Consider the following 18,700-nt stretch of genomic DNA (forward strand, 5'->3'; position numbering starts at 1 on the left):
TATTGGGTAAAACATCAATTTAAGGTGAAATAAAAAAAAATGCCCCCACTTAACCATATGGTCGACCATATGTGATGCATATAGGGAGAATAGTTTTCAAATTTTGTATTTTAATTGTATTGTGGATTGTATTAATATCCAATGATGATAATTAGTGTGGAAGGATTGAAAGAATATGAAAAGGAACTTGTGGTTCCCTTTATTGGACATATCGACCTACAGGCCATAAAAGGATAAAGAAGAAAAGTTATGTAAATAATGTATGAAATTATCATAGAAAATGTGTTTGAAGTTATTTGGTTCAGTCGATATAGAATTTCAAATATTAAAATGAAAATATATAGGTACATGTATGATTTCAGGAGATATAATCAAATAGTATTATTTAAAAATATTGTGTAGTGATTCGATAATTTTGGGGGAAAAGAGGAATGATTAATGATGATGAAATTATCCTGTGATAGCAAGGGATATTATTATGAGCAGGTCATAGTCTGAAGCAGGAGCTAGGACACAACACACTACGGGTAGGTTCCTGATCTCTAGCATAATTATTTAAGGCATTGTTTAATTATAATATGTAAATTTATTATGTTTGTATTTGATATTGTGAGTAAATGATTTGGTGATGATGAAAGAAATAAATGGGAACCAAAGGAAATCTAAAACATGATTAATCATTTTCGAAATTGGGAGATTAATGATATCAATATAATTTATTGATATTGGCACTTCTCATAACTTGATTTGTTGTTCTCAAAATTAGGAGATTAATGATATCAATACAATTTATTGATATCGACATTACCCGATATTTGATTAGTCGTTCTCGAAATTAGAAGACTAATGATATCAATGAAATTTATTGATATTAGCATCACCTGAGATTTGATTAGTCGATCCCATAATTAGGAGACTAATGATATCAATGGAATTTATTGATATCGGCATAATCCAAGATTTGATTAATCATTTCTGGAATTGAGAAACTAATGATATCAATGATAGACATTGATATCGATATATTTTAGGTGAATCATGTATGATTAGGGAAGAAGAAGAAGAAGAAGAAGAAGCATGGATAAGGAAGAATTTAAATGTAATTTAGTTGAATTAAATTATTTAATTGATTATTTAAATATAATCCAAGATTTGATTAATCATTTATGGAATTGAGAAACTAATGATATCAATGATAGACATTGATATCGATATATTTTAGGTGAATCATGTATGATTAGGAAAGAAGAAGAAGAAGCATGGATAAGGAAGAATTTAAATGTAATTTAGTTGAATTAAATTATTTAATTGATTATTCTTAAAAGAAGAAGAAGAAGAAATATGGATAAGGAAGAATTTAAATGTAATTTAGTTGAATTAAATTATTTAATTGATTGTTCTTAAATAATATATTATATGTTGCATTCTTTTCAAGGCCATCACATTCAAGCTAGGAGTAGATTACTTTCGCATCTTTTGATTATATAGATTAGTCCCACAATATGCATTTTGAATTGTAATATTATTTTGCTTTAGAATATAAACATTGTCATAACCCAATTTTTGACCATTTTATTTTAATTATTATTATTATTATTTTATTTATTGAAAATAAAAAAAAATGATGAAAAAAAAATAATGATGTTGGAAAAACAAGTAAATGAAGAATGAATTAAAATTTGGGTTAAGGACAAAATGATTGGAAGTTTTGGGGTTTAATTAAACTTTGGAATTAATCCAATTAAGCTTGGAATTAATTTAATTCATCAAATCAAGAGTTTAATTGGAGAATTGATAAGTTTTGAGACTTAATTAAGCTTGAAATTAATTTAATTCATCCAATCAAGGGTTTAATTGGAGAATTGATAAGTTTTGAGACTTAATTAAGCTTGGAAATAATCTAATTAATCCAATCAGGGGCTTAATTAGAGAATTGATAAGTTTTAGACTTAATTGGACTTTGGATTTAATTAAATTAGTGAAATCAGGGATTTAATTGAAGAAATAACAAAGTTTGGGGTTTAATTGGGGGTCCAAATTGCGAAATTAAAATTCAAGGACTACATTAAAAAAGACGCGCAAATGCAGGGGGCCAATTACAGTTTAAACCAGGGGTTTAATTACAAGACTTTCAAAACTGCATGGATCAAAAGGACAAATGGCCGAACGACGTCGTTTTGAAGACGCTGTTCATCTTCTTCGCCTTTAACCCAGTGACCGTTTTCTACAGTAAAGGACGCCGAACGTTGCAGCAGTAATCGTCGTCCGTTGGCTTCAGTAATGGGCGCCTTAATGGTGGTCGACCCTCAGCCTGCCGCCCGTTATCTACCCGCCGAGCCCTATATAAACCGAGCAGCACCGAAGAGCAAAGGGTTGGAAAAAAATCCAGGAGACAAAAAGGGGGAACGGAAGCTAAACCCAGACAAAAAACCAAAAACCAGAGGATAAAACAGAAAAAACGCAGAAAAGAGAAGGAAAAGTAAAGGAGCAACACAGAGAGGAGGATTGGCTTTGCAATTACTTTCGTCCCTGCAGACAGAGAAAGACCCAGAATCAAAACCAATTCAAAGCAGGTCGGCCTCTTCATCACCTTCTCAGCTTCAAAGTTGCTGAGAAAACAAAAGGAACATGTAGGCAGGTGAGCGCAGAAGGAAGACAAAGGGAAGCAGCGGGCGAGGATCCATCAGCACTGTAAGCGTCCTCGGTCTCCAGCACCAGGTAAGCAAACTTTTGCTTCTTTGTTAATTTAATTAGCATTGGCTCTGTGCAAGTGAATTTTAATTCACTTGCACACTGAAGCAACACGCGTGCGTTAATTCACTCCCTTTACCTGCACCCTGCCTTCGGTGTTTCCAGAACCAGGTAAGTAGGCTTCACATCCCCCGCTTTTCATTTTAATTCACTCCCTTTACCTGGTTCTGGAAACATAGAATCTTTGTTGACGCCAGAGTCAAACATAAAATCTTTGTTGACCAGTTAGGGTTCCTAGTGACCATAATACTAGGTGGCGACTCCTCAAACAAGACATTTCCCCTAAAAGAACAAGATGCCAGATATCTGTTCTTTTTCCACAATCGAGAATACTTTTTAGGGCCGCCGCGATGTCGGGTGCGACAAACATAATTGTTCATATTTTATTATTATAATTATTTAGTCTAAATGTACTCTAACAATTATGTTTGTTGTATTTAATATCGGTTTCTTAACAATATGGAATCATTTTAATATATATATTGTTTGGGAAACTTTGATTGATGGGGTAAATGATCTAAGATGATTGGATCAAGTGAGTGAAATTGTGTTGGAATGTGAAAATAAGTCTAGTCGATAACTTAGGACCTTCCGTTATACGGAAGACTATCAAAATTTCGGTACAAATCTCGGCGGAGTATTAAGTATTCACATGATTACATACAAAACAAAAATTCTTGTAAATTATTCCTAGAAATAATTGGGAATGTTACAAATTTACTATTCTATCTTCAAAGCTTAAATATTTAATTTGACACTATGATGCTTTTCCCTCTTTTTTTTAATGGTGGTGAAAGGCCAAAATAACAAATAAAAAAGTTAGAGGATCAAAATATACAAGATTGGCAAAATTGACGATTCAATTTTGATTGACAAAAGACTTATTCGGTGAAACAAATAAAAAAGTTAGAGGATCAAAATGTACAAAATTGGCAAAATTGACGATTCAATTTTGATTGACAAAAGACTTATTCGGTGAAAATATTCATATTTGGTATAAAGAAATATAAATTTGAATGAGTAAGGACTCAATGAAGATTTTGGAATGCTTAATTAATTTTATTGAGGACTTAATTGCAAGAAAAATTAGTTTTTTGAAGTCAATTTAGATGTTCATTGGAAGAAATTGAAGTTTGGGGACTGAAATTGAACTTTAAAAAGTTTAATTGTGAAAAACATTAAAGTTTGATAGTCAATTAGGAGTTTGATTAAAGAAATTCAAAATCAATGACCAAATCATAAAAAACATGAGACTTTAAGGGCTGAAATTAATTAATTCAGGGGTCAAATTGAAGAAAAATAAAAGTTTAATGGCCAACTAAGGGTCCAAATACACAAATCAAAACCTAAGGACTAAGATGAAAATAATGCTAAACTCTTGGGTCAGATCACAAATTAAAAACCCTAATTTATAGGGATTTAACCTAGACAATGCATCATTCACCTACTGTTCATCTCCTTCCTTAATAATTTTGAATGATCGGGTTGACACGTTCCAAGAGCTCGTTGTGGAGTTCTAAACCTCCAAATGACATGAGGTTTTTTGCAAATGAAAGAAGAACATCTCCTCTACAACCTCATTTCTATGAAATTGGACGTTTATATCTCAATTATTCTATAGAAGTCTCCAATATTTTATCCCTGATTAGCCATCACTATAATTTCAGATTCTGGACTAATCAAGTTGACATCTTTGGATAAATGAATGTAAAGCTACAAACCTTCAAATTAAGCAAAGTTAGATCCAAACTAAAGGTATACACCTCCTTTACAAACTTCAGGTGGTTTCTAATGATGTTTACATCCGAGTTACTCTAGCGAAGCTTCAAAAGCGGTCAACCAAGTTAGCCTACACTATGACACCTATTTTTCAAAAACCACCATTTTTTCATGTGTTCACGTTTAAAGCTTCTCTCAAAGGGTTGTTATCAATGAATTTTAAATCCTCATCTTAAAATCAAAAGGCCAAAAATAGCTCATTGCCCTCTAAAGTCTAGCAAAACCACCAAGTACCCCTAAAACCAAAACCAGCATTGCAAAACCAGACTAGTACAAGAGTTTCTAGTTGTTAGTTTTTGTCCATAACTCTCTCATTTTGATTAAAGTGCTGAGCTTTGATTAATCTTTCAGGGAATCCACCATAAAACCTAGAAGAAGAAAACCCTATAAATACCCCTAGAAATCAAAGAAAAAGGAAGGGAAAAAAACATGAGTAAATACTCTATAGAAAGACCCTACTGTGAAGGTTTAAAAGCCTCACATAGAAGGTCAAGCAATTTTTAGAAAAAAATAAAAAGGGAAAGAAAAAGGAAAAAAAGAGGAAGTAACAGTCTATAATCAGCAAGCTTGGAGAAGGTATAACCATGTGAAAACTCAATGGTGGAGTCTATATGGCCTACCCATTCATGCTTTTTCAATGTTTAATGGCATTCTTGAGTCTTTTTAGCATTATTTTATGTTTTAATATTTATATGGATTGATGAATGAAAATGTTGTTTTTTTGCTTAATGTTGTTTTAAGTTAGTTGATAATGTTTATGGATGTTGAGAATGGTGTTTGAATGTTGTTCTTGCTGAAATAAATGCTTTTTTGGAACCTGCCGAATATGAAAGTAGGTATTTGATGCATATTTATGGGTTATTAGTTCATATCTTGGATTCCTGGACTTGATTTTTGTTCTAAAAAGTCAGTTTTGGATTGAAGTTTGATGTTTTATTGGCTGTCAATTGGGTTGCAATTTTAAAAGTTGAAAACTTAAGCATGTTTTTAATGATTTGATGTTAGTTGTTGTTGTTTCTGATTCAAATATATCTGTTATTAACAATGTAGTTTATATGGACCAAAAACTAGAAGTTTAGAGGTCTAGAATGTCAATTTCTAGGTTTGGTAGTAAATCATGTTTTATGAGCAGCCTGGGTTCGTGTTCTTCATATTCATTGGAAGAACATTTTCTTGACTACTAGTTTTAGGTTTCTTTTCATGTCTATTTTGGTCTTTGCATGTTTGTATATCATCATTAGTCAATAATCTAGGTTGTTCTTGCATTAATAACATGTTTTTAAGTGTTTTAATCTTAGGGTTTTGGTTTCGGTCCAAAACCCTTTTTCTGACAAAATCATGTTGATTTAATGATAATCGAAGTAAATGTACTCTTGATTTTTGATATATGCTTGATTATGAACAAAGGCTTGCTTTTTTATTGCTTGAAATATGGTATGGTTTGATGTTTATGTTGCTGGGTTGATTTTGAATGTTCTTCATTGCTTGTTCTTTATTTTCTTGGTGTTTGATATGTTTTTGTAAGAAATTTTTATGATTTTTGTGTTTTTTTAGTTTTGATTTTATTTTGGTTTAAATCTTTGTTTTGGTTTAGTTTTGGGTTAAACCTTGGTTTTTTAGTTTAGTCCATGGTTGAATTGATGTTTTCAGGTCGACCTGGTCGAGTCATAATCACGTCACTTGGTAAAGACCTGTTTGGTTTGCTAATATTTTTATGAAATGGTTTTGGCCTAAGGGGTTATTTGACAAACACACCCTTAGTCTTATTTTGACTGCTTTGTTTTTTTTTTTTTTTTTAATAAAAATGCTTTTTACCAAATAGATCCCAAATAAATTTCAAAGAAATTCCAAACAATTTAAAGACCAAGCAAAAATTATTTGTGGTCCTTGATACCTTTTTCCAACAATCTTATTTAATATCAGGACTATATACTTGTACTATAAGATACGGATTTGGTATTAAAATACGACCAAGTCTTTTAAAAATAATAAAATATCATATTTTGAAAAAATAAAATATCTATTGAGTTTTAGCATTGTTTTAATTTACACAAAAAATATCTTTGCATGCATTTTTAGATTTAATAAATAGTTTATTAAATCCATGAAAACTTGGTCAATATTTCAATAACCCCCTTAAAAACTTTAATTCATGAGAATTAATTGTTAATATTTCTGGTATAAATGCTAGACTTACAAGTAGACTGATGTTAAATACTAAAAGTTGGTAAAAAAATTCTCAACATATTCTGAATATTCACCAATTCTAATTGGGAATATTTCTCACCACAGTACATGAGTAGTTGAAAACTCTTTTGTCTCCCATGATAGTTAAATCATGTTAGGGCACTTACATGAATTTTTTTTATAAGAATTTATCTGAGCATACGAGTCTATAATAATTTTAAAATGCTAGATTTATTCATGAAAGTAATTTTTTTAAGCCATAGACTGACCATCAGTTAAGAACCTATCAAAACCTTGAACCACATGAAGACCACACAATACAGCTTACCTCAGGTAAGATACGTCAGGGGGTTAATACATTTCCTAACCATAACCAGTTTTTTACCCTAGAATTTTTTATAAGACCAGTATACCCGGGTTTCCTAACAACCCTGAACCAAACAACTAGGTGACGACTTCTTGACCCCCACGATGTCGCTCATGCCGCACGTCCACATGTGACAACATTTATCGATTTGTTTTTATCTTTAATCATATACAAACATTTTAAGATTTTATTTTATTTTTTAAATTTGCTTTTAAGACCATGATGAGTTTTTTTTTAGAAAACAATGCTTGCAATTTAAAAAATATATATATTCGTTAAAAAATCAAAAGAATCATTAATAGAGAAATAGTATTTAGATTGGAGAAATAAATATTTTTTTCTTATTTTAATTAGCTAAAACTTTGTTTCAATGAAGTATGAATTATTATTTTGGTTAAAAAATATTAACATTTAATGAAATGATAAAAATTAAATAGTAGCATGCAGCACAAGAATATGTCAATTTATATATAATTATCAATTCATTTTATTAAACAACAATCGTATTGAATTTTTGTTTAAGATTTATAATATTTCTTGATGTAAAAAAAATACTAACATTGCCTTCATATTCTTTTTTTTTTTTACGTAACAAATTAACATTTGATTTGCCCTGCAACGAACCGCGAGTAAGGTGACTGGGTACACTTACCAATGTCAATAAAACATGCCTCCACCACTAATAAAGGTGTCGTCTTGTACCATAGGCGCCGTGAGACACGGCCGAAATAGAACCCAGTAATTGATGTCCCTAAATCCTTCGATAAAAATATATATTTAGCATCCGATTAAGCGCACATATTCTAAAATTGATGTGGAATGTCTTACAATTGTGTTTATAGATCAATTATACAAGGTAAAACTTAAAAAAATAATTAGAAGTAATTTATTTTTAAAAATTCATTTTTCATGAAAATTATTTTTTTTAAAAAAAAACTTTTCAGTTTGGAAAAATTAATTGAAATAATTGAGAAATTCAGTTTTGTCGGGACCATAGCTGCAATGTATTTGGTTGAGCTCGGTTGAGCTCCGATGCCTTTTGTTCGAAAAGTATTTTTTAAAATTTATTTTAAATTAATTTATTTTTAATGTTTTAGACAGTTTTAATATAATAATATTAAAAAATAAAAAAATGTTTTAAAAAACAATTAAAAAAAGAAATTAAGAAAATGATTTCAACAGCCATCTTGCCTCGAAAGTGTGGCGGCATCGATTATAGGTGGGTGGTGGTGGTGGTGGTTTCTTCTATCTTAAACGGAACTTGGAATCTTGAGAAATGTGTGGAGAAGAGATTGTGCAAGTGTTGTTCAGTCAAGTCAACATCTGAGCTCCAAGGTTCCAATCTTCGGATGACATTATTGTTGTTTTGGATGGAAAAAACCTAACCTTCTTGGAATGTGGCTTTGGCCATTTTGAGGATGTACTTACTACTTACTTTATTTATTTATTTAAGCACTAATCACGACTTGGAATTATGATTGGTGGCTAAAGTGGGTTTCTTCCCCTTCCCCATGTCTTAATAAGCACTAATCACGACCTGTGAATTAATATATAATCACTGCCCACCGGCTTTTTGGTGCTCTCGTGACCATCTTTTGTTTTGTCAAAGGTTGTTTCGAGGATGCTGTTGTTATTATTTTTTAAAATATTTTTTATTTAAAAATATTTTAAAATAATATTTTTTTATGTTTTAAAAATTATTTTTTACATCAGTATATAAAAATGATCTAAAAATATTAAAAATTTATTAATTTGAAGCAAAAAAAATAAAAAAATTTTAAATTTTTTAAAAACGCTTTTGAAATATTTTTTTTATTTAAAAATATATTAAAATAATAGTTTTTATTATTTATTTTTGACATGCCATTTTCATATTAATGCTTTAGATTAATTTTTTGATATTTTAAAATTATTTTTGTGTATTGATGTGAAAAATAAATAATAAAAACTATTATTTAATATATTTTTAAATAAAATCTTAAAAAAAAAACAATTATTTTATTAGTATTATAATATTGGATTCTTGAGGGCGCTGCAATATGTAATTAGGCCCAAGCCTTGCCACTTGGGCAAACAGTTGATCTGTTAATACCCTTTTCTTAAAAACAGCGGTAAAAAAAACAAGCATTCAAATTTCAAATATAATCCATTTCCAACGGTCACCTGATCACTTCCCTTCCCTGTCCTTCATTCATTCACAGCACCCCATTTTCTCCCTCTAAAACTGCCTACAGAGACTACGAAATAATAGTAATTGATTTCGTTTCAGAAGGTCAAAGAAATGGATGGTTCCGATAATAAGAGTGTTTCATCAACTCATAACAAACGCCTTTCTTTCTCAAAGGTATATTTCTTGCCCTTCTCTTTTCTGTTCAGTGCCAAGAATTAAAGAAATAATAAAAAGTTAAGGATTTTCTTTCTTTTTCCCAGAAACCAAACGATAATTAGGAGAAATTCCGTTTTTATTATTTGTACCAAGAAAGTTTTTTTTTTTTTTTTGTGTCACAGGTACAGATGAGAATGATCAGAGCTATCAAGGAAGGAGTTTAAATGTGCAAAACCCAAAGAAACCACTAACAACAACAGCAACGAAGCATTTCATGTCACCAACAATATCTGCAGCTTCAAAAGCTAACCCTCCAAGAAGGAAAATCTTAGCTGAAAGTAATGGATCTCTTGATACCCATCTCCAAAAGACCCCAACTTTTGGTTCGAAAACCATTTCCAGCATTGAATTTGCTGAATATGGGGAAAATGTTCTTCTTGATCATCTGTCGTCAAGGCCTTATGACCCATTAACCAGTTACATCTCTCCAAGGCCTTTTCTCAGATATAAGCCTAATCGTCACCGGGATATCTTTCTCCGAAGAGAAAATGAGGCTAGAGAGGAGACAAGTACTTGTCGTAGGGGTTCTTTAGAATAAAAAAACGACAAAGATGTTGAAGATGATTTAGGTACTTCTTTGGCTGATGTGCTACTCAAGAAGATGAGTGGAAGGGAAAATGAAGAGATTTTTAAGGAGGTAGAAGAGGAAAGATGCTAGAGTTTAAAAGGAGTTCTGAAGATTTTGCTTTTGTTGGTTGTTTTGGTGCTTTCTACCTCGTATATTCCTTCAATGAAATCTCCTACACCTTCACCTGTCATGCAAGCTTTTGGCAACCCCAAGAATGGTTTTCACATGGTTCAAGATCATGTATATGGGTTCGTGAAGGATATCTTGAGTCTGGAAATAGAAACTATACCTTGGTTCAAAATGGTGCTGGAATTGATGAAGAAGAGATGATGGATTATGAAGTGATGGGAGAAGACGAATACGATGATGAGTTGGATGAAGCTGTAGAGAAACAAAATGGAGAAAGTGAAGTTTTAAAGATTGTTGAAGCTGAAGAGAAGGAAACAATAGAAGGGTTTGGTGAAGGTGGAGAAACTGAGGTTAAGGAGATTATATATAGAGCATGAAGAGAAAGGTGAAATTGCCAAGTTGGGCAGCGTGGTAGAGACACAAGCTGGAGAACATGCACCTGAAATGGTGAAAGCAGGAGAGGTGTCTGATGAATGAGGTTGCAATGAATCATGAATTGCAGATAACAGAACCTACAACAATGTCTGGAAGTCCATTCATAAATGACGGGGATTATTCTCTGGCTATGCCATCTAGCATTCCAGAGAATTTTGAAAAAGAAAATGAGGTTGCAAATGAGCCTGTCACAAAAGAAGTGGTTGATGGCGGAATCGGTAGCGGTTGGAATACCACTGGTGATCAAGCCGAATACTGTCAGATTCACATATCTATTCTTGTGCCGTGGTTGTGTTCTCCACTTTGTTTTTAGTTATTGCTTGTTTGACGTTGGCTTTTCACTTTAAGAGGAAGAGAAATGCCCAAAAGGATTCTTCTCCAGTTGTTCAACCTAGTTTTGAGCCTGTTGTAGTAGAGAAATGCCTCCCAATGTTTGCTTCGGAAGCAGATAAGAACGTGGAGAATATTGTGCCATTTACAAATTCTGCTAATTAATTCAATGGAAGAAAAATACAAAGTAACATACCAAAGACGAGTGTCGAGTGCCATCAGTTGTGTTTCTTGGTGAATTTGAGGTGGGAGAGATCAGCTCTCTTAGGAGCTGTGGTATGGAAACCAGGATGACAGAAAGTGAAGTAATCAGCATCCGTTCTGTTTCTATGGAGAAGGGGATGGTCACCATGACTCACTCAGTTCCTGTTCATGTGCAGCCAGCTTTCTCAGAGATCTCCACCATGGATCCCCCTCCTCCTCATATGGAAGATTCACCACTGAGAAGAAAATCGTGAAGAAGCAGGTCTGGGACAACATCAGTTCTTTCTTTAATATTGTTAGTTGATTTTTAATTAAATGTTTGGCTATTTCACATCACATATTTTCGCATGTTGATTGAACAAGTGCCAACGTTGGAATAGCTGAAAAGAACATTGACACTTGCCACCAATATATGGCATGCAAATAGATGCCTGAAAAATCATTAATGCATTGATTTTTATATATTTTTAAGAACTGCATAAATCTATCATCCTTTTTGTCCTTTTAAATTATTGTTTACTCTTTTTTATTGTGTCTGCTTTTGCATTATGATGAAGCGAGAAAAGAATGGGCTTTCATCGGGGATTGTGATGGGCTAGAAGATGGGTGTTGTTCGTTACTTAAATTCTTAAAATAATAAATTTAAAATAATATTTGAAAGCTTTTAATTTATTTATCTAAAAAATTGATTTTCTTAGGTTTTAAATAATTTTTTAAAGGTTACGTTATTGTAAATCATAAATCATCTAATTGTCTAGCCTCAAATAATAATCTATATAACCACCTATGAAAAATCTCTTATATCTCTATTTAGAAGAAAAAGATTGCTATGCCTAGGGTGGTAACTCTTTATTATGTAACTTGCATACCTTTTTTTTTTTATCTAATAGACAATCTCTAAAAAATAAAAGGCATAACTTTATATTTATAGAAAATCCTAAAAACCCTATAAATGATAAAATATCTATTTACCCCTTAAATAATATTCATATATTATTTAAAGATAATTTTAGAAATTTAATCAATCAAGTCCCTACTTGATTATTCTAGAACTAGAATTATAATCTCTGAATTAAATACATTGTAGTACTTAATTTCTAAAATTATTTTCAATCAAGTTACATTTGATTAATTATTCTAGTTTAATTTCTGACTAATGGTTCTTAATGTGTGTGACCCATTATGTTCCTAATATATTGACCCATATATAAATTATAATTCTAAATAAATAGAATTAAATAAATCAAAAAATTAATTTATTATCAATTCAATAATTGATTAATTTATATTTGAAGATCAAGTGCACCATCTAGCAACTTGTCACGATCCCTAAATATTAGAAAAGTCATAAGTGGTTTGACTTAATCTTTTAGTGACCGGTTTTTCAGTGTAATTATTATCTATTTATTAATAATGTTCCAATTTAGATATTTTAGCATGAAGTGTGTCTGCTATGTCAAATCATATTTGTTTGCAACATTATAGTAATTGATCATTTAAATAAGATTTGAAACTCTTTTCAAATCTTAGTCAAATCATATTTATTTATAACATTATAGTCATTAATCATTTAAATAATATTTGAAACTCTTTTTAAATTTGAAACTCTTTTCAAATTTCATTACATCTTGCATAAGGATTTAACAATCAATACTATTTGAGAACATATAAAATATTTTTTCTAATTCACCTAAAGTGATGAATCTTCTCTTGATCACTCAAATACCTTCATATAGTTTATGTTACATCCAATGTATGCTCATTTATTACCTTTACCAAGATAACGTGTAACACGATCAAAACATAACACTTTTATATAAGATAACTTAGTGATCTCAAGTCTAAGAATCACTTACACAACCGTCACGTAAGCCTTTCCATAAACACAAGTGATATCTCCATATGCAATTCTCATACGGGTCAGCTTAGTGTACATGTTTTATAACAAACGCCTACATATTAGTTCTAGGTATTTCTTATACCTCAGCTTATGAGAATAACTGCTTCCCTTCATAAAGAAAAGAACATAATATGTATCAGTCTCTATGACTATAATAAATATCCAATATTTAAAAGAGCATTGACCATGAACATTTTAGGAATAATGCTTTGATGCAATAAGAATATCATAATTATAACAACTTTATAATTTCATTTTCAAAGCATTTTTGTTCCATGAACTTTATCTTTACTTTAGATTCATAAATCAAATATTAGATTCATTAATATAATATTATATGAATATTAAAGATAAATTAAACCTTTATTAATAATAAATATGGAGTTACATGAATATAATAATACCACATGTAACCAACCAATTAACTACATGACATATTAAACTAATAAGTGTTACTTGTAAAATAATCCAATGATATTTAAGTTAGTTTAGGGTTTTTCATATGTATATATATCAAGGATATACCAACTAGTTATAATAAACACTGAAAGGCGTTGGGGATTCACTTGCAAATTGTACTGTGGATCCCCTCATAAAACACCATGGACTCACTATTCATAATTTTTTTGTCCTTTTTTTTTTTTTAACCTTTATAGGACCAAATTGTAGGTCAATTAATGTTCATTTGTTAAGGAATGGTAAAATTAAAAGACAGGGGATCAAATTGAAAACAACAAAGGAAATGGGTGGCTTTTTTGAATTTTGGGTGGAATGCTCATTATTGTTCTCATACTTTTCAAATTATAAATATTGTGGTCTCACCAATTTCCAAAATTTCAAAATAAAATCAATTTTAGCCCAAAACTTCATTTTTCTTATTTTTAAGTCCATGATTTGAGAGAGGAGAGAGAGAATCGTTATATTTCAGTGGTAGAGAAAAAAAATCAACATTAACATCAATTTTAGGTGCCAAAATAATTGATTTTGATGTTAACGAGTTTTATTTGGTGAAGGACGTTCCATTTAGGTGTTTTTTAACCTTCAAGTTTCATAAAAACCAGATCCAAGCTTAGAAAATTTTTTGGTTTTGATTTGATTTCGAGTTTTTGAATGGTTTTTAGATTCTAAGGCCATTGATGAGTTTATCAATGTACTTAAGGTATTTTTAGGTGTTTTATGTCCACAATAGCTTTCTATGTTAAAAAACCATTAACCCTGATTTTTCACCTATCACTGTGATCGAAATTTAAGGAAAAGCAGATGATATATACATTGTCTGACTTTATTTTTTTCAAAACAATTGAGAGTGGATAACATGTTGTTTGTCCCATTAGCAATAAAAAAAAATAAAGGTCCACGCACCTGACCTCTTTTTTATGTTTTGTTTTTTCTAATTTTGTTTTTTTAATATTTTTTTTAATTTATATTTAAATTAATACCCTTTCTCTCTGATTTTTTATTTTGTTTATCTGGCTTTTTTTTTAAATAAGGATTGCTTCTTTTTCTTTTTTAATTATCTTGTATGTATTTAATTTTTAAAGAGATTATTTTAATTCATCTATAAATTTTATTTTTAAGTTTTATATAAATGAAATTTATTTTTTAAACTAAAATATTTATTTTTAGATAATATTTCTAATATGTGTATCCATACATAATATTCTTTTCCTTGTATTTTATTTAATCAATTTCACGAGTTTCTATTTCTATTATCATTTGATTAAATAAAAAATTGATTTTGATAAATAAAGTAATTATACACAACCGATCAAATTATTACGAGGTCAAATATCTTGATCTATATCTATTTTTTTAATTTTTTAGTTTTATCTTTAGTTATCATTAATGATCTTTTTAATTTATTTATTAACACACATAGTTCTTCATTTATTTAATTAAATGTATGCATAAGTTTTTCAATTCATATTTATAATTTTTTTATATAAAAAACACATTCAAAAACCTACCAATTCAATTTTTTCATTCAAAAATTAAAAAAAACACCCGACTCACGAACGAAATGCGGGTCATTAGACTACATCTCATGATTGGTGTCCTGCTATTACCTAGATTGCAAAATAAGAACATGAATGATATTATGCAATGGTAAAAGAACCCTTAAAGAGGTACTTTGTTAAGGTCTCCCTATTTCATGATCACATGTGGAAGACAAGACTGGATATGAAACGTGAAAAGTGCTTGGAATGGCCTGGCATGCTACACAAAAGAGTACAGATGGGCATTTTGTTTCAGATAAAGTTGCAGTATGGGCCTTTGTCCATTAGTACTAACAAATCACTCAATTTCAAAGGAAGATTTTCAGAAGACATCCATGCTTATCCTTGTGCTGAAGGATTGAAAGAAACAGAAATCTAAACCTAGGAGAACTTGTTTCTAAGAAAGAACATTTAAGCTACTATGTCAATGGAAGTCTCCATTTCTGTTCTTTCAGAAAATAAAATCTCTCGTCATTTTCCATCATCTACAATTTAACATATCCTCTCTCATTGCTTTATCCTTGAAGTATATATGAATATCTCTACACACAAAAAAAAATTTGTTCTACACAGCAAGTCAAGCAACCTTGTGAAGTTATACATCAGAACTTCTTGTGCAGTGGAATTGGAGGCGGCCTAGCACTATTTAAGAAACTGCCTCTTCTACCTGGAAAACATAAAGATGGCATAGAACCTCTTGATACCTTCTTCGCTATGATGGGCTTAGGAAGTGTGTATGATTTGTGAAGATCCAAACCATTCAAATAACTCTTAGATGCCTTCCCTTTCCTTCTATTACGCGTTTCGTTCTTTGCAAGATCTTCAATGCTTGCTACCCTAGATAGAGATGTAAAAGACTGGGACTTGCCTTGATAATATTTAGATAATCCTCGCCTGCATAGAGTAGAACATGACCAGAGGATTTAGGAGAGTTTCGACAAGAAAGAGATCAAAATTTACAAAACTGTACTTTCTATTATTTTCTCCAAACAAAAGGGCTGGGATTAATTGTGTTAGATTCTTGTATAAGATGATCAAACAAGTACTTACTTGATGGGCAGATGGGACAGGAGCTCAGATAATTCAAACAAAGGACCATTAGAGTTTGAGGATGAACATGCATCATCCACCATATCTAATGAAGAAGTTGTTGATCCATTAGTAGTACTTGAATTATCTAGGGAAGATGTGTTGTAGGAATCATCCTCACCACCACCACCACCTTCCATGTTCACCCATTGATCCTTATGTTTTTCATAGCTATCATCATTTCTTCGTGCCGTACATGGAGATTGGAGCCTTTTTTCTTGACCTTCACCCATAGACGAGTAGAGTTGTGAAGAAGACAAAGGATAAAGCGCATAAAGTAGTTCCCAAAACCACAGTATTTCTCAGACATATAATGAGCTTGGAGACATTCTCTAGAAGGCACAACTTATATCCATACACAGAATATTACATGCACAAAATAATACATGGATTAGGTTGGTAATCTTTAAGAGGAATGAAACCAAAATGACAGAGAGTAGCATAAACTTTTAATGATTTTTATGGATAATAACTCCACATGTCACAAGCCCATTACTTGACCTCCGACAATAATTTCGATTAGATGGATTGAAAACTCATTTGGCCTGAGTTGCACAAAGAATCCATGCACTTGGTTTGTGTTCTTGATCAGTAAGGTCACTTTCCCAAGTCATGGTGACATATTTTCTTATTTGCCTTATCCTTAGATTCGATATTATCTATTCTTATGGTTTGGATTTCTTGACCTTGTCTACTGTTATAAGGAAAGGATAAGCATTATAGCTGTGAAGCCATCATCCATATTCATGAGTCACCATCCAATGCACCCAGGGCCCTACTGCTAGCACTTTGTTTACTGTTTTCTTTTCTTTTCCGTAGTATTTGCTAGGGTTTGGTTTTTTTAGGTAAAAAGGGTTTAGGAATTAGCAGAGTTTGGATGCTAAAAGAGGCACTGTTCTAGTCTGCGTCTGGGCTTATTTAAACCATATCTTGGACACTTGCCTTGAGAATAGTAATTATAAGAGTCTATTTCTGTTCTTATATTTCCTCCTAGCGGGTTCCAGCTTATATGGAAATTGTTATGGTATTTCTTCTTTTCTGTTGTTTTCCTTTTTCCTATTCTATACATATCATCACTTTTTGGCTCAATGATATTTCTATGTGATTAAGCAAACAATAGACAAAAAAAAAAAAAAAAAGGATTCAATTGTTTTGCATATTAAAAATTGACAAAAAAAACTAAAAGAGAGTAGCATTTTAATGTGTAAATTAAACATGTCTTATCTTCTCACATTTCATTATTCATAGAACTATTAACTTGGCAAATTTCCTTCCTCAATCCCTTAAAAGTTTATATTTGGTTAAATTCACTCATCTAACTTTAGTTTCTTTTAATTTGGTTCTTAAAAGTTTTGTTGTGATCATCCTAATTTTTTTCATTCTATTCGTATTTCATAATATCATGTGTCTGAGGTGTTGAAGATTGTTTTGAGATTAAATGAGATATCAATTTCACATGAAAGAATTCTTAAGAATGGTAAAAAAACAAAATTAAAAGAACAAGATCTAACATTGACATTGACAAAAATTGATAGCCTTTTTCCCATGTATATTGCATAAGAGGCACATACATCTACACTTTAGTCTTTTAATTTTTTTTTTACATTCAGTCCCCTTTTTGGATTTTTTATTTAGCTCCCAAACTTTATTTGTTTAATTTCTCCCTCTAATTTTAAGACAAAAGAGAGAAAAGTCATTGAAAGAATTTGAGGAGGGACAACTCTTAGATGATTGAATTTCGACCACTAATAACTTTGATTTTAGTATATGTGGATTCAATTTTGAGACGGATTTAATAGGAGTAATTTTCACCTTTAATGATGATGAAAAAAATAAATCAAAGCTTAACAAGTTTTTTTTTATTTGATGATTTTAAGTTTTTAGGCTAATTAGAATGTGTTTTGTAGTTAGAAATGAGGCTATAGAGATTCATGAGATTTTTTTTTTTTTTTTTTGGTGAAAAGAAATGGTTGGCATATGGGTTTTTGAGGTTAAAAAATTGGATCCTGATTTTATGGTCACTTAAGCCATCTTCATTAATCGGAAGAGATAGTAGATAAACGACGTGTTATTTACCAAAGCAGACAACGCGCTGCCGATCTAATTTAAATAAAAATTAGACCATATGAATTTGAAAAAATAAATAAAAACTAGACGCGTGAGTTTGAGTTTCCAAGCCCAAGAAGGCCTGGATCTTCACTGGGCTAGGTGTATTGACCCATTCTTACAACCTATATATATACACACATGAGCCCATTCTTCGCACCCAGTCCTTCAATTTTCTTATCTTATTTTTTCTCTTTTCACTTGTTATAATTAGATTATTTTAAAATGAATTTGTTTAAATAATTATCTAATTATATCATTATTTTCAAATAATATTAGTGTCTTTAGGATAATTATATATGAACATAACATGCATAATTTTCTAAATTCAGATAAAATATCTATATATATTTTTATTTTTTTACAAAATTTAAACTGTCACTTTTCTTCTGAAAATATAATTTTATTGTTGTATAATAAAATAAAATAAAAAATTAAAGAGCTTCTCACGTCATGAGATCAAATATCTTCA

The 18,700-nt window shown here is 30.7% G+C and overlaps 1 protein-coding gene and 1 long non-coding RNA gene across 2 annotated transcripts; one reads left to right on the forward strand and one right to left on the reverse strand.

Annotated features, from left to right (window-relative positions):
* Window positions 1–9,278: 9,278 nt before the first annotated feature.
* On the forward strand, window positions 9,279–11,610 carry LOC127904901 (uncharacterized). Its single transcript, XR_008058332.1, has 2 exons — window positions 9,279–9,428; window positions 9,593–11,610. It is a non-coding gene; the product is annotated as an uncharacterized LOC127904901 (long non-coding RNA).
* A 3,707-nt stretch (window positions 11,611–15,317) lies between these two features.
* LOC7470586 (protein OXIDATIVE STRESS 3) lies at window positions 15,318–16,477 on the reverse strand. Its single transcript, XM_024607383.2, has 2 exons — window positions 16,084–16,477; window positions 15,318–15,927 (listed from the first exon to the last, which is right to left on the reverse strand). Exons 1-2 carry the CDS (start codon window positions 16,353–16,355, stop codon window positions 15,636–15,638), a joined length of 564 nt encoding a protein of 187 aa, XP_024463151.1. The 5' UTR covers window positions 16,356–16,477; the 3' UTR covers window positions 15,318–15,635.
* Between the last annotated feature and the right edge of the window lie 2,223 nt (window positions 16,478–18,700).

This window comes from Populus trichocarpa, chromosome 1 (assembly GCF_000002775.5).
Source record: "Populus trichocarpa isolate Nisqually-1 chromosome 1, P.trichocarpa_v4.1, whole genome shotgun sequence".
Classification (NCBI taxonomy): domain Eukaryota; kingdom Viridiplantae; phylum Streptophyta; class Magnoliopsida; order Malpighiales; family Salicaceae; genus Populus; species Populus trichocarpa.